This window comes from Notechis scutatus, chromosome 9 (genome assembly GCF_049901735.1).
Source record: "Notechis scutatus isolate UNSWTSFEM ecotype Mainland chromosome 9, rNotScu1.2, whole genome shotgun sequence".
Lineage (NCBI taxonomy): Eukaryota > Metazoa > Chordata > Lepidosauria > Squamata > Elapidae > Notechis > Notechis scutatus.
Genome location: NC_142017.1, coordinates 19,750,864 through 19,766,184, shown reverse-complemented (window position 1 = coordinate 19,766,184; position 15,321 = coordinate 19,750,864). Strand labels below are relative to the sequence as shown.

Here is a 15,321-nt window from a genome sequence, read left to right as displayed (position 1 = left end):
ATAACACACTATCAGAAGGAAAGTACAAGTGTATCTATTGCTCAAACAATGCAGTAAAATGTACATATATGTTTTTAATTTTACAAACTTTGAATGAATATATTTAAAAAAAATAAAAAACATAAAATAAAATTCTCCCTTTTTCTTCCCCTTTCTGGAAAAATGAAATGTTACCCAATCCTTTTTTCCCACTGGAAAAAAATCTCTCAACTAGAGCTACACCAGTGTGGGAACCTGGGCTCAATTAAGAGCTGTGTGTGTGTGTGTGTGTGTGTGTGTGTGCTGTAATTTTCATCTCCTAAACAAATGATCTTTTAAAAAAAAAAATGCTTGTACTTCATCTGTTCTGGGAGCTGCTGGGAGCATTTGTGTTGAGTCAAACAATGTCTCTTTGGCAGCTCTGTGGCTGCCTTGTGGCTGCAATTGAGCGAGAGCTTTGTAGAACATAGAACGCTGGGGCTGGAAGGGACCTTGGAGGTCATCTAGTCCAACCCTCTGCTCAAGGCAGGAGACCTAATACTATCCTGGTCAAATAGTTGCCCAAACTTTTTTTTTTTTTGCCATGGCTGCATCTCTCCTATCCAAGCTTCATGAGCTGACAGCCTGACATTCACCATGGGGAGGGAAAGATTGGAATGGAAGGTGGAAGAAGGGCGGGATGGAAGCCCAGCCTAGCCTTGTGTGAGAAGCTTCTGCCAGCCAAGGTCAACCATCTGGATGCAGAGGTGGCCACCGAGAACCTGTTTCCTAAACAATATAGAAGCACCTGATTGGACATTTGCAGATAACCACGGCAAGGCCGGGGAGGAAGAGGGAGTTTCACTTTGCATTGTTTGCATGGGAAAATCTCAGATTCAGCTTCGCAACTTCTGCAATCACTGAAGCTTCAGTAAAAGTATGTAGTCTTGGCAAAAAACATATGGCCAGGGGTCTTTGTTTGCTAGAGCAGTGATCCCCAACCTTTTTTATGCCGCGGCCCGGTACCGGCATCAGCTGGGCGCTGCCATTTTTGATGAAAAGTGCTTCGGTGACCTCACCGGAAGCACTTTTTGATCAAAAAGATGGCGGCGCTACGCTCGTGAGCTTTTCCGGGTAGAAATGGCTTTCTGCCGAAAAGCTCACCGGAAGCAGCGCCGCCATCTTTTTGATGAAAAAGTGCTTCCGGTGAGCTTTCTACCCGGAAAAGCTCACCGGAAGCACTTTTTCATCAAAAAAAGATGGCGGCGCCCAGCAACCAGCGGCCCGGTAGGACTTGTTCCGCGGACCGGTACCGGTCCGCTGACCGGTGGTTGGGGACCCCTGTGCTAGAGGACTGAGTGGGATGGTCGACACTTTCCTTGCAAAACCTCCAGTGACGGAGCACCCACAACTTCTAGAAGCAAGCTGTCCTGAGGCTTGACTTTTCTCACGGTCAGGAAATTCCTCCTTAGCCCCGGGTTGCCTCTCTCTTTGATAAGCTTTCATCCCTTATTTCAAGGGGTTTGGAGAAGAGGTTGACCCTCTCTTGTCTGTGGCAGCCCCTCAAATATTTGAAGGCTGCTATCACGTCACACTTGAGTCCTTCTCTTCCATAGGCTAGGCATGCCAAGAGATTTACTGAGTTTCAGCAATTGATGAAAAGTTTTGGTTTTTTTCTCAGTGTTGAATACAAGTGGTTTTCAATTAGAAATAAAAATAGATAGAATCTTTTCTTTAATAAAACAGTCAATTTTGCCATCTCCACCAATTCATTCTTCTATTAGGGGAAAGAATGGTATGGAATGGAATAGAAATAGAGAAGAACAGAAAAGAAGAGAAGAGAAGAGAAGAGAAGAGAAGAAAAGAGAAGAGAGGAGAATGGAATGGAATGGAATGGAATAGAATAGAATAGAATAGAATAGAATAGAATAGAATAGAATAGAATAGAATAGAATATTGTGATGAAGAATAGAATTTAATGCAGAATAGAATAGAATAGAATAGAATAGAATAGAATAGAATAGAATAGAATAGAATAGAATAGAATAGAATAGAATGGAATGGAATGGAATGGAATGGAATAGAATAGAATAGAATGGAATGGAATGGAATGGAATGGAATGGAATGGAATAGTTGGGATGAAGAATATAATAAGATAGAACAGAATAGATTATTGGGATGAAGAATAGAATAGAATAGGAATAGAATAGAATAGAATAGAATAGAAGAGAGTAGAATAGAATAGAATATGAAAGGAATAGGATAGACTAGACTAGACTAGACTAGTGTAGACTAGACTAGAATATTGGTATGATAGGATAGGATAGGATAGGATAGGATAGGATAGAATAGAATATTGAGATGAAGAATAGAATAAATTTTATTGTCATTTTGAATGTACACTAATTGGCATACATTAAAAATGAAATTTCATTACATACAGCTCTTAAAGGACTTATGAGAACCCAAATTGTTGGGGGCAAGAGGCTGACTCTGTAAACCGCTTAGAGGGGGCTGTAAAGCACTATAAAGTGGTGTATGTCTAAGTCCTATTGCTATTGTTATTAAAGAGTCACCACCTCCAATTTTATATTACATGAACATGACAAAATAACTAAATAAATACAAAATTATGTATATACCCACATATATGACACTAATGCATATAGTCTAAAGAAGATAGTGACCAGATCCCAGGGTGAGTGTGACCTTCTTCTTCTTCTTGTGTTTTGCACAGGTGCTGGGCTGCTTGGTGTGGGCCCTGATTGCCGACACGTACTACCAACCCTACCCGTCCTACGGCTGGGTGATGTTTGTAGCTATCTTCTTCTGGATGGTGACGGTCATTCTTTTTGTGATGTATCTGTTTCAGCTTCAGTTGAAATTCTACATGATCCCTTGGCCTATTGTGGTGAGTGTGGAAGGCTGGGGAAAATATATAATTGAGGCTTCCTCCCAGGAAGGACCTGGGCTGAACTGGACTACCTTTCACATTTTGGGGTGTAACGATGGGAGTTGGGTTAGCTTTGAGGTCCTTGTGTGGTGTCAGATCTCCTGACCTTTCCCAGATTACCTTGACTCTTCATCTTGACTTGGCTAAAACTTCTCCAAAGTGGCTTTGTTAGCTTAAGATCTTTATTGCAGAGAATAAAACTACACCAAGAGTTGATTGTCTACTGGCTGTAAGAAGGTCTACATTACTTTTCCATCCTTGAGAATTTAAACTCCAAGTTTCTTACAAATTATTGGATACTTGGTGGCCTTCAAATCTAAGGGACAAGTCTATTGGTGGCTTCTAGCTGCTCCCTCCGGGCATGGAACAGTCCACTCTAGGTATTGGGTGCACAAGAGCCTGAATAGGAAAGGAAGACAAACTTGATAGCAATAGCCCTTAGACTTATATACCGCTTTACAGTGCTTTTCCTCTCTAAGCGGTTTGCAGAATCAGCCTCTTGCCCCCAACGATCTGGGTCCTCCTTTTACCCATCTCGGAAGGATGGAAGGCTGAGTCAAGGATTGAACTTCTGGCAGTGGGCAGAGTCAGCCTGCAATATTGCATTCTAACCACTGCTCCACCATGGCTCTCCCTCCCTACCTTCTTCCCTACTTTCCTTAGCACTTAAACTTATGTACCGCTTCACAGTGCCTTCCAGCCCTCTCTAAGTAGTTTACAGAGTCAGCCTCTTGCCCCCAACAATCTGGGTCCTCCTTTGACCCACCTCGGAAGGATGGAAGGCTGAGTCAATCTTCAGCTGGTCAGGATTGAACTCCTGGCAGCGGGCAGAGTTTATACTGCATTCTTAACCACTTACGCCACCACGGCTCTTAGATGGATATAGAGATGGATGGATGGGTAGGTGGATGTATAGATAGATATATATAGATAAACAGATAGATGATAGATAGAGAAGAGAGAGACAGACAGATAGACAGATAGATAGCAATAGCCCTTAGACTTATATACTGCTTCACAGTGCTTCACAGCCCTCTCTAAGCAGTTTACAGAGTCAGCATATTTCCTGCAATGATCTGGGTCCCCATTTTACCCACCTCGGAAGGACAGAAGGCTGAATCAACCTTGAGCCAGTCAGAATCGAACTGCTGGCAGTGGGCAGTGAGTTAGCCCTGCAGTGCTGCATTCTAACCACTGCGCCACCACGGCTCTTTTTGATGTGTGTATTGATTCTTAGCTGCTTCTGGTAGGTTACCATGAAAGGTGAAATGCTGGTTCCGAAGACTCACGTCTGTTTTCAGGTTCCCGAGCCAGGTAGTTATTTTAAGTTTACATAAAAGCGATCTTTTGCCTGGGAATCTCTGACCTCACCCGAAGCCTAACATGTAACTATAGTTAGCAGTAGACCTTAAAACTGTAGTTTTTTTTGGCCTAATCCCCCCCCCAAAGGAAAAAAATAAGGTGGGAAGTAAAGAAGAGGAATATTTCACATCCCTATCAGAGAGTCTGTCATGTACAGTTAGTCCTTGACTTATGACCGGTGGTCTAACAACCATTCAAAGTAACAATGGCCTCAGAAAGGGGGCTTTTCAGCATGTCTGGCTGTAATAAAATGTTGCACCCCCTCTCCTGCAGTCATATGATCATGATGTGGGTGCTTAGCAATCTGTTTACACCAATAATCGGTTGCCAAGTGCCCCATGATTATGTGGACATTTGCAAACTTCTCTGCTTCCCCAGAAAGTCATTGGGGAAGCCAGCAGGAAAGGTTGAAAGTTGATCCTGTTGTCTACTTAGGAGACTCCCTCATCTCTGGGAGCTGGCTAGAAGAGCACCCACTGAGGGGAGCTGAACTTCTCTGGCGGCTTGCAGAAACAGAACTCAAAACCCGAAATCCAAGGTCCGTTCCTGCAGCCTGCTGGGGGGTTCTTTCCCTTGCGCAGAGGGGAGCTGGACTCTGCTGGCAGATCTTTTCTCTCTGTCCACTTAACAACCCGAGAGATCTTTTAAGGACCACAATCGTGAGTGCTGGGATTGCAGTTGTTGAGCAAAGGATCCATGTGAGCATCTCACAAAATGACCGTTGGGTTTAATGACCGAGTCCCATTGGTGCTTGTATCTCGAAGACTACCCACAGGATAAAAGAAAGTTCAAGAGAATTGTGAGGAACAAGTCCACCTGGTTGCTTTCTCTTCAATGACGTGTTATCGCAGGGCATCTTGTGAGAGCCTCTACAATAAATGCACGTGTCTCATCCCTTCTCAAAAGATCTTATTCTCTTGAACCTCTTCTGAGAGCTGAAAATGCTCCTCCAGCTTTGAAGAATGGCATCTGGCATCTGGAGAGATCCAGACCGATCCCTTGATTTCTCCAGCTAGGGTGACTCACCCTGAAGCCTGTGAGATGCTGCTGGTCAAAGGCCAATGTGCACCAGGCGTGGAACTCAGTTCCTGCACTGATTCATTTTCTGCACTCACAACTTATGGTGAGCCGTGACATCCCTGAATGAGCTTTGCCCAGCACCCTTAGCCACAAGAAAACCTTCGTTATTTGTGTCAAGTCACTACTTGAGTAATTTGTTCAAACAGGTTGGGTAAACAGAGCCAATACTGAGCTAGATGAAATAGGTTTACGCCTTGATTGTTCCCTAAATGAATCATGCCTTCAATTTTGTCCCTCTTCTGCTTTAAATCATAAGACCAAGGAAATGCATTTTTAATCATAATTTAACAGGTTTACAGAGTTGGTCATCTAGTCCAACCCCCTGCCCAAGCAGGAGACCCTACACCATTTCTGACAAATGACCGTCCAGTCTCTTCTTGAAAGCCTCCAGTGATGAAGCTCCCACAACTTCCGAAGGCAAGGTGCTTTTGAATAATGTCCCCAAAGGTGCTTTTTTCAGGAGGCAACTGGATTTTCTTGCTTTTTCTTTGAAGACATTTCGCTTCTCCTCCAAGAAGCTTCTTCAGCTCTGACTGGATGGTGGGGAATGGAAGGATTTATATTCCTTGCAGACGGCTGGTCATTTGCATCCTTTTAGCAAGTCCAGTTCCGCCTGAAAAAAAGGTACCTTTGGGACAACCATGACCTGCATGGCTGAGACTCTCTACAGACTTTTAGCTATAAAATTTGGGATGGATACACACTTGGAATGGTGTGGGAATAGGGAATGGGTTTCCAGAGGAAAAAATTGCAGGCTACAGAAACCAGGAGCACTACTCAGGTGACCCTGAGGACACAGAAAAACCTCCAAGTGGCCTCAACAACCTTCTAAAAGGATGCAAATGACCATCTGTCTGCAAGGAATATACATTCTTCCATTCCCCACCATCCTATCAGAGCTGAAGAAGCTTCTTGGATGAGAAGCGAAATGTCTTCAAAGAAAAAATAAGGGAGTCCAGTTGCCTCCTGAAAAAGCACCTTTGGGACGACCATGACCTGAGAATTTCTACAGATTTTTATTATAAGCTTTTAAAAGCAAAGAACATAGAAGAGTTGGAGGGGACCTCAGAGGTCTTCTAGCTCAGCCCCCTACTCAAGCAAGGGATTGTCTGGAAGACCATTCCAGACAAATGGCTGTCCAGTCATTAAACTCTTACAGTGATGGAGCACCCACAAGCCCTGAAGGCAAGCTGTTCCACTGGTTAATTGTTCTCACCTTTATGACATTTCTTCTTATTTCTGAGTTGCTTTTGAGATTATCTTGGTATTCCAACTAAGCAGAATAATGACTCACTATTCAAATGGTCTTCTTGCTGTTATCACCCAAAAGGATAGGTTTTATCGGTTGCTTAACAGGGAGTTAGACAGCATATAAAGAGATTATCAGTCCTTCTGTGGTTAATATTTCACTTGTGCACACCCTACACCCGTACAACAAGAGAAGAGCCACATTGTGTTCACAAATAAGAAAAGCTTGTGAGAAACTTGGCTTTTAGATGTTGGTAAGAAAAACCCTTCCTTGGGAATTAACCTTCCTGGACTGAGGCACCTCTTATTTTTGTACATGCTGTGGCCTGAGTTCTATTTTGGGTTTAATTGTGATTTTACAGAACTGGCTGTTTAAGGAAGCTCTTTGGGTTTGCACCAGCTTTCTCATGTGTAACCAGACTGTGCATTCATTATTTTTAATTCCAACGCAATTGTTCTGAAGGTGGTTTCCAAAAGGCAACTGGACTTGCTTATTTTTTTCCCCCTTGAAAACATTTCACTTCTCATCTTTAAGCTTCCTCGGTTCTTCTTTCAATTCAGAAGCTTCTTGGATGAGAAGTGAAACATTTTCAAGGGAGGAAAAAAACCAAGAAAGTCCAATTGCCTTTTGAAAAAGCTCCTTTGGGGCAACCATGATCTGGATGATTGAGAAGCTCCATAGATGCTTGCAACACAGAGAATTGCTCAAATTCGGTCTAGCTAGGAAAAAAATTGGTCATGCTACGATACAGAGGTGGGATTCAGCCGGTTCTGACTGGTTCTGGAGAACTGGTAGTGGGAATGTTGAGTAGTTTGGAGAACCGGCCAATCCCACCTCTGACTGGCCCCACCAACCCCATCTATTCTCTGCCTCCCATTGAGTCCCAGCTGATCGGCTGGGTCTCCTTTGGTTGCCCTGAACAGGAGAACAGAGCTGGAAAGCAGGCTAGTGGGGTGGGGAGGGAATGGGATTTTGCAGTATCCTTCCCCTGCCACGCCCACAAAGCCATGCCCACCAAGCAACACCACACCCACCAAGTCACATCCACAGAACCAGTAGTAAAAAAATTTGAATCCCACCACTGCTACCATAACAGAAATGGGTGTCAGCGTTCCAAGTAACACACCCATAGTAAGCAGATCTTGGAGGCAGGAAAATTCCTCAAAGAGCAATTGATTGGATACATCATATTGGCACAACTGGGGAAAGCCGACTCTGAAAGTTCCTGCGGCTTTCACCTAATTAAAAAGTAAATGTTCCCCCTTTTTCCAAAGTCACTGGTCACGCCGTCCAATCAAGGTGCTGGCTGGTTGCTTGGTTACTTCACTCCTCCCCTGGCCAGCCACTTGTTGGGATGTTCTTGGTTCCCACAGGAAAACTTTTCTTGTTCTGGCTACAAAACCGCATCTGGCTATTTCTCCCCCCTCCTTTCCCTTTCTTCTGCTGTGTGGCAACCCTGAAGCCTCCAAGATGGCTTCAGCCAGGTTCACTTCAGGGTTGACAATGGGGTTTCCATTACATCTCCATCTATAGCTCCAATTCAGAGTCCTCTCCCCCAGCACTTAAGAGTCCCATCTCATGTGTCCTAGAGCAGGGGTCCCCAACCACCGGTCCACGGACCGGCACCGTCCATGGAACAAGTCCTACCGGGTCGCTGGTTTGCTGGGCGCCGCTATCTTGTTTTGATGAAAAAGTGCTTCGTGAGCTTTTCCGAAAGCTCACCGAGCTTTTCATCAAACAGATGGCGGCAGAATTTCTACCGCTCACCGGATGAAAGCTCCGTGAGCTCACGGAGCACTTTTCATCAAAACAAGATGGCGGCGCCAGCTGATGCCGGTACCGGGCCGCACCATAAAAAGGTTGGGGATACGGCGCGCATAAAAGGTTGGGGATCACTGTCCTAGAGTGACCAACAACCGCCTCTCCATTTCTGGTGGCCTTGCCCTGGGTGCAGGACAGTAATAGTGCTGCTTTTGTTACCCTTCTCTAAGCTGAAAGGGCAGTGCTGACTGGCAAGTCAGAGAAATAAGGCTTGTTTCAGCCAGAAAACATCCCACGTCACCACCGTGGGGCAGCTATTAAAAATAAAAATATGTGACCAATCATCACTGAATGGGTCGCTTACAGAATACAGAATAACAGACCTGGAAGGGACTTGGAGGTCTTAAAAGTCCAACCCCCTGCTCTTGTTTTGCTTTCTACGTTGTTTCTTTGAATGGTGGCTCCGCTCCCAGGAATGACTGCATCAATCATGTTTAGATGATGGGAAACCAGCATACTGTAAAAGAAAGCACCACCGTGGAGCATTAGGGCTGGGTATGCTGGCAAAAAAAAACCAACCCTAGAAATGTTATGTTCAGGAACGCCAATGAAGCCCTTGCCTGCAACTCATTAAAGCAGCTGCATCTTCTTACAGGTTCCCTGGCTGCAGAAATTTGCCCCAAACAGCTGGGTGATCCCAGAAAAAAAAAATGAAAGTGTTTTAGTGAGTTGTAGCTTAAGGGTTGCCTTTCCACTCTTGTGCATGGCATTTCACTTGTCGGTGTCATATTCGGTGGCTCCAGGTCTCGTGCCTTGAAAATAAGATGAATAGCTGCATCTCATTCCATCGTTCACCTTCTGCATTTGGTTGCCCTGTCAGTCAACACTAAAATATGACTTGCTTTATATAGTACATCTGTTGACTCAATTCTTCTCTTCGTCTGGATGAACAGCTCTCTGCAACCCAGGCTCTTAAAAATCCCCTGTTTTATTTACATCTTCTCCCTGTGTGGCAGAAGTGACCCAGAAGTGCCTTCACTAATCTTGAAAGTGAATCTAATTTTTAGTATCTCCTATAATACCTGTTTCTTCTCCTCTTTGAAAAGGAAGATTTCCTACAGGTTAAAGCAACTAACCAGGATGGGCATCCACTAGTGAGTGTCCTTGTGATCAAAGCAAAGTTTTCTGTCTTTTTCCAAAAGCAGGATGACGAACTGTTCAAGGATGTATATGACATAGTGGCTCAGTGGTTAGAATGCAGTATTGCAGGCTAATTCTGCTCACTGCCAACAGTTCGATCCTGACCAAAGGCTGAAGGTGTCAAGCATCCAGACGGTATCCATGATATCAATCCCTCCGAAACGTTATCTGTCCAATTGATTTATTAGGAACAGATCTGGCATGTTCAAAAGCAATTTCCCAAGTGAAAGCTTTTTTGTGCGTTACACAGAATCCACCTTCTCTCCTCCCACTTCTACACTTCATAAATCATGAGAACCAATTAACTGCAACTGGAAATTCTTAATATGACACACAGAATAACCTTGAACTTTTCAACTCCTCTAACTCTCTAAAAATAAATATGCGGCAGCTGAATTTCAAAGCTGACACAAGGTAGACTCAGCCTTCCATCTTTCCGAGGTGGGTAAAATGAGGACCCAGATTGTTGGAGGGTGAGCCTCTTTATTGCTCGAAGAGGGCTGTAAAGCATTGTGAAGTGATATATAAGCCTAAGTGCTATTGCTATTGCAATATAACGTTAAATGGGTGAGAGATGAAAGAGGAAGTCAATTTGTCAGTATAACCTACTGTATTCCACCGAAAATAAAACCGGGTCTTATATTAATTTTTGCTCCAAAAGATGCAGTAGGGCTTATTTTCTGGTTAGGCCTTATTTTCAGGAAAATATGGATAAATGCACCCATCTAGTTGATGATCTTAACTAGGGCTTATTTTGGGATAGAGCTTAATTAAGAGTATCCTGAAAAATCATGATAGGGCTTATTTTCCAGTTAGGTCTTATTATCAGAAAACACAGTGGTGTTTTTTTAATCAAAAAGGAAGTGGAGAGAGCAAATTGGATGAGTAAATAGAGTTGTAAACATAAACTATGAGCCTGTTTCACAAGGGGGGGGGGGATATATTTATTTATCATTATTCAACTAGGGGGAACAATTCATGTGTATGTTTTTTTTCTCTTTCTCTCTTGTATGTACTATGTTTTTATTTTATCTGTTGTTTAGCTTTTTTGTATTTTTTCCTTTCTTTTTGGACTTTGTATTTTTTAACATTGCAAATAAAATAATTAAAAAGAAAAAAAGAAACTGGGGCCAGCAAGGCTAAAACTTGGGCTGAGAGCCTTGGCCAAGACCCAGTCCAGAATCTTAAAGAGATTTTCACCTCTGGATCCCATGGTTCTCTCCTCTCTTCCCCAGCTTGTGGTGTTAAATGTCTCAGCCTCCATCATGTATGCAACAGCCTTCATAACCAGCGCTGCATCGGTCGAACCGTATTCCTGGCCCCATTCCCCAGACTACAACAAGAGGGCCTCGGCATCGGTAGGTAACCATTAAGCCATGATATTTCTTTAGGCTGAGCTATACGGTAGCTGTCAATCCCAACAAGTTTTTGTTGCCCCCTTCCAAATGGGATTGAGCCCCTGTCCCTTTTCCCCAATCATAGCAGAATAGAATAATAATGGAATGGGATAGGATGGGATGGGATGGGATAGGATACCATGCAGTGCAATGCAGTGCAATGCAGTGTGGTGCAGTGCAGTGCAGTGCAACGCAACACAGTGTGGTGCAATGCAGTGCAGTGCAATGCAGTGCAGTGCAGTGCAGTGCAATGCAGTGCAGTGCAGTGCAATGCAATGCAATGCAATGCAATGCAATGCAATGCAATACAGGAGTGGGGTGGAGTGGAGTGGAGTGGAGTGGAGTGGAGTGGAGTGGAGTGGAATAGAATAGAATAGAATAGAATAGAATAGAATAGAATAGAATAGAATAGAATAGAATAGAATAGAATAGAATAGAACAGAATTCTTTATTGGCCAGGTGTGATTGGACCCACAAGGAATTTGTTTCTGCTGCATAAGCTCTCTGTGTACATACAAACAACAAAGTGATAGGTCATAGATGATAAATCATACTTAGACTCATTAATCATAAGATATAAACAAGTGATATATCATAGGAGAAGACAGTACAAAATATTAGAAGATGAGAAATGAAAAGAAATGAGAAAGATGAAGATAATAGCAATATAGCGATATTTTATAGTTTTATAGTTGCCATCTACTACAGTGATCCCCAACCTTTTTTTTATGCCGCGCCCGGGTATTACCCGGCATCAGCTGAAGCCGCCATCTTTGATGAAAAAAAGTGCATCCGGGTGAGCTTACCCGGAAAAGCTCACCGGAAGCACTTTTCATCAAAAAGATGGCGACCCCTAGCAAACCTGCGTAGGACTTGTTCCACGGACAGGCCTGGTACCGGTCCCGCGACCGTGATTGGGGACCCCTGATCTACTACATCTTTAGGTCTAAGACAACGCTTTAGGAATTAAGTGTTCAGCAGGATGATGGCATGGGCAAAAAAACCCAAACCCCTTTGTGTCTAGTTGTGTTGGCATGCAATGTCCTATTGTGGCATCCTGAGAGAAGTTGAAACAATTTATGTCCAGGATGTGAGGGGTCTGTAACCTTTTTCTCAGCCCTCAATGGAAGCCAGGGTTCTGTGACAATTTGCCACGGCCAACTTGCCACCAACTCCCCAGAGCCAATTCACTGCGGGACAAGAGATTCCCTAATATCAAAGAAATAATGGATTGGAATCATTAAAGAAAGGATGCCAAATGAGGGACAGAATGAAATGTGAATTGCAAAAATTATTATTCTTTAATTTGTTTTAAATAATTAGATAGAATTGTTAAATTGTGCTGCACCTAGTTGTCCCATGTGAGTGGCCCTGTTCCAGGAAGGCAGGCTGGTTGCAATAGTTCTTTCTGCAGTGCTGACCAGGAGTGGGCTGCTGGGGGTTCGTGAGAGCCCTTAGCTAAGATTCTGTGCGGTTCGGAGAAGCCCCCAAATCCCATTCCTGGCTGGCCCCTCTCACCCTTCCCCTCAGGGGTGGGATTCTACCAGTTCGCACCTATTCGCTAGAACCGGTTGTTAATATTCTAAGCAGTTCGGAGAACTGGTTGTTAGAAGAAATTACTGGGCTAATCCTGTAAGGAAGGCAGGAAGGAAACATTCTGGTGTTGCTTACAGAAACTGCCTCTCCATTAACCTTTATTACATTCTTGGCAGGACTAGACTTTCTGTCTCAGAAACTTCTCTGGAGTTTTTTTCCCCTCCTTTGCTGGTACTTTGCTTGTATGGAGTGACCATTCAAAGTTACAATGGCACTGAAAAAAGTGACTTATGACCGTTTTTCACACTTACGACTGTTGTAACATCCCCACAGTCATGAGAGGCCAGGCGAGGAGATGCGTGCCTCGATGTGAGTGATGTTGAGTGGGCCACGGCCAGCCAATAACACAACCACCAAGCCATGTCTACCCAGTCACATGACCACCAAGCTATGCCCACCACCTAAGCCACACCCACAGAACCGGTTGTTAACAATTTTGAATCCCACCTCTGCTTCCCCTCCCCTCCCAGGCGTCCCCATGTGCAGGGCATGCACAGAGGCTCAGGGAGGGCAAAAAACGGGACTCCTGGAAGGCGGGAAGACCAGAAATGGGCCCATTTCTGGCCTCCAAAAAGCCTCTGGAGTCTGGGAAGGGCAAAAACGCCCCCTTTCCCACCATGGTGCAGGAGGCCGACTAGGCCACACCCACCATGGCCACACCCACCCCAGCAACCAGGCAGAGAACTTTTGAAGTTGTAACATTTTTGAAGCCCACCTCTGGTCCTAACCTGTCTTGTTTGGTTGCTGTGCCAAACCAGACAGTTGTAGAGGTGCAAATGACAGACTCAATAATTCCTCTGCAGGAATGTATGATGCTATGAAGATGATTTCTCATATGTTGATAAGAAATATGATGATTTCTCCCACACGTCTTGTTCTCCTCATCTTCTTTGTTTTCTAAAACACGGCTGGCTTTTTAAGCCCCAAGTCTTGCAATGCCAGCCATGAGCTCATCTTGGTTCATGAAGGAAGCAGCAGCTGGGAGCTACATCATGCGCCCAGAGATCCCTTTGCTTTCCAAGAGGCCCGCATTTGGGCTTCAAGGGTCAGTCACCAGCATGTAAACTGGGCCTTCCTCAATGTGGCACCATCTGTGGGCCCTGGGTCCCACCTGCCACCCCAGTGGGGTCATTGGCACAACTTCTCTGAAGGAACCAGATGGAGAGAGAGCCAGCTCTCAAAACAGCTGGGCTTCTTTGTCTTGGGTGAAATAGAAACTGGTACAGTTTGGGCTTTTTAGCATCATTTGCCTCCTGGGAAGTGACCAACTCTTCCCCTTGCCAAATTTTACTTTGATGGTGCAGGGTTGTTTGTTTTTCTTTGATGGATTTATGTCTTCTACATAACAGAAAGCAGAACCCAAGGCTGATTTTTATGGACGCTGTTTCAGTTGCTCGGCTCCTGCCCGAACCTATTTGCATTTTGAACTGAATAGTGAATGGTGTGATTGTTTATATGTGAAAATCGAAAAGAAACTCTAGCATTGTCTCCTCTTTTAACTAAATATTTTCACTGTCTTCGGCTGAACAGGCGGCTGGGCAGCTCATGTACAGCCAGTGGGAAGAATCAAAGTCTCCGACTTGCCAAGATCAGGTGGTCCTCGACTTAACAACCACAATTCAGCCCCAAATTCCTGTTGTTTAAGTGAGACATTTGTTCAGTTGAGTTCTGCCCCATTCTGACAAGCTGCCTTGCCACAGTTGTTACTAAGTTATTAAGTTACGAAGTTATTAAGTTAGCAACCTGGTTGTTAAGTGAATCGGGCTTCCCCGTGGACTTTTTGCTTGTCAAAAGATTGCAAAAGGGGATCACATGATCCCGGGACATTGCAGCTGTCATAAATATGAGTCAATTGCCAATCGAGTGAATTTTGATCATGTGACCATGGGGAATGCTGCAATGGTTCCAATTGTGAAAAATGATCATAAGTTGTTTTTTTCAGTGCTGTTGCAACTGTTCTGACCAAGGCTTTCTGAGACCGTAATTAATCACACACTTAGTCCAAACAACCCTCTTTTTATTTAAACGGCTGGGAATTATGTTCATTCACAGCCTGTAATGAGTCTCAAACAGTCTCTCGAGATAAGCACCCACCTTTCTCTCCTTTGAATTGCTGCCAACGACTAAAGTGCTAAATTAACTGTAAAAAGCCAACCAAAGTACAAAGTCCACACAGAGCTTCAAGGTTTAATCCGAACAAAGCGAATAAAATTGCTTCCTGCAAAGGTTCCTGTCCTTTTGCTCCTCCTTTATGTCTTATGGGAGAGCGAATCACCTCCAAGCCTTACTCCTGAGTTGCTCCTTTTGTCTTAGCTGCTCTTGCCTTCTGGCAGCTCTGTGCATACGCGCACCGGGAACAGGCTCCCCTTGTTCCTCTGCCTTGCTCCTGTCAGATTCCGGAGGCTCCAGAGTCAGCACATAATTCCCAGATGGCCATGGCCCCATCTCTGTATTGGACACAGTATCTTTGTCCAAGTCCTCCCCAGATTCCTGGATTGGCCCATGTTCCTCCCCACTGTCCGACTCTGCTGCCATCTCCGCAGGCTGCCAACAGACCACAACAGTAACTTTGAATAGTCACTAACTGAACTCTTGTAAGTCAAAGATTATCTGTAATTTTATGCTTTTTCTCTATCAGGTTTGAAGTTCCAGATGGCCTAGAAAGGGACTTCAGATTCAGTCCCAAAGGTGATTTTTTTCAAGAGGCAACTGGACTTTGTTTCTTCTTTGAAGAGGTTTCGCTTCTCATCCAAGAAGCTTCTTC

General features: G+C 44.2%; 1 protein-coding gene across 1 annotated transcript in view; it reads left to right on the top strand.

The window, feature by feature from the left end:
- The window catches only part of PLLP (plasmolipin), a 34,247-nt gene that overhangs the window by 15,551 nt on the left and 3,375 nt on the right, over nt 1-15,321 (top strand). The window contains exons 2-3 of the mRNA XM_026680144.2: nt 2,697-2,870; nt 10,800-10,922. Coding sequence (XP_026535929.1) covers nt 2,697-2,870; nt 10,800-10,922 — 297 coding nt within the window. The remainder of the gene's footprint in view (nt 1-2,696; nt 2,871-10,799; nt 10,923-15,321) is intronic.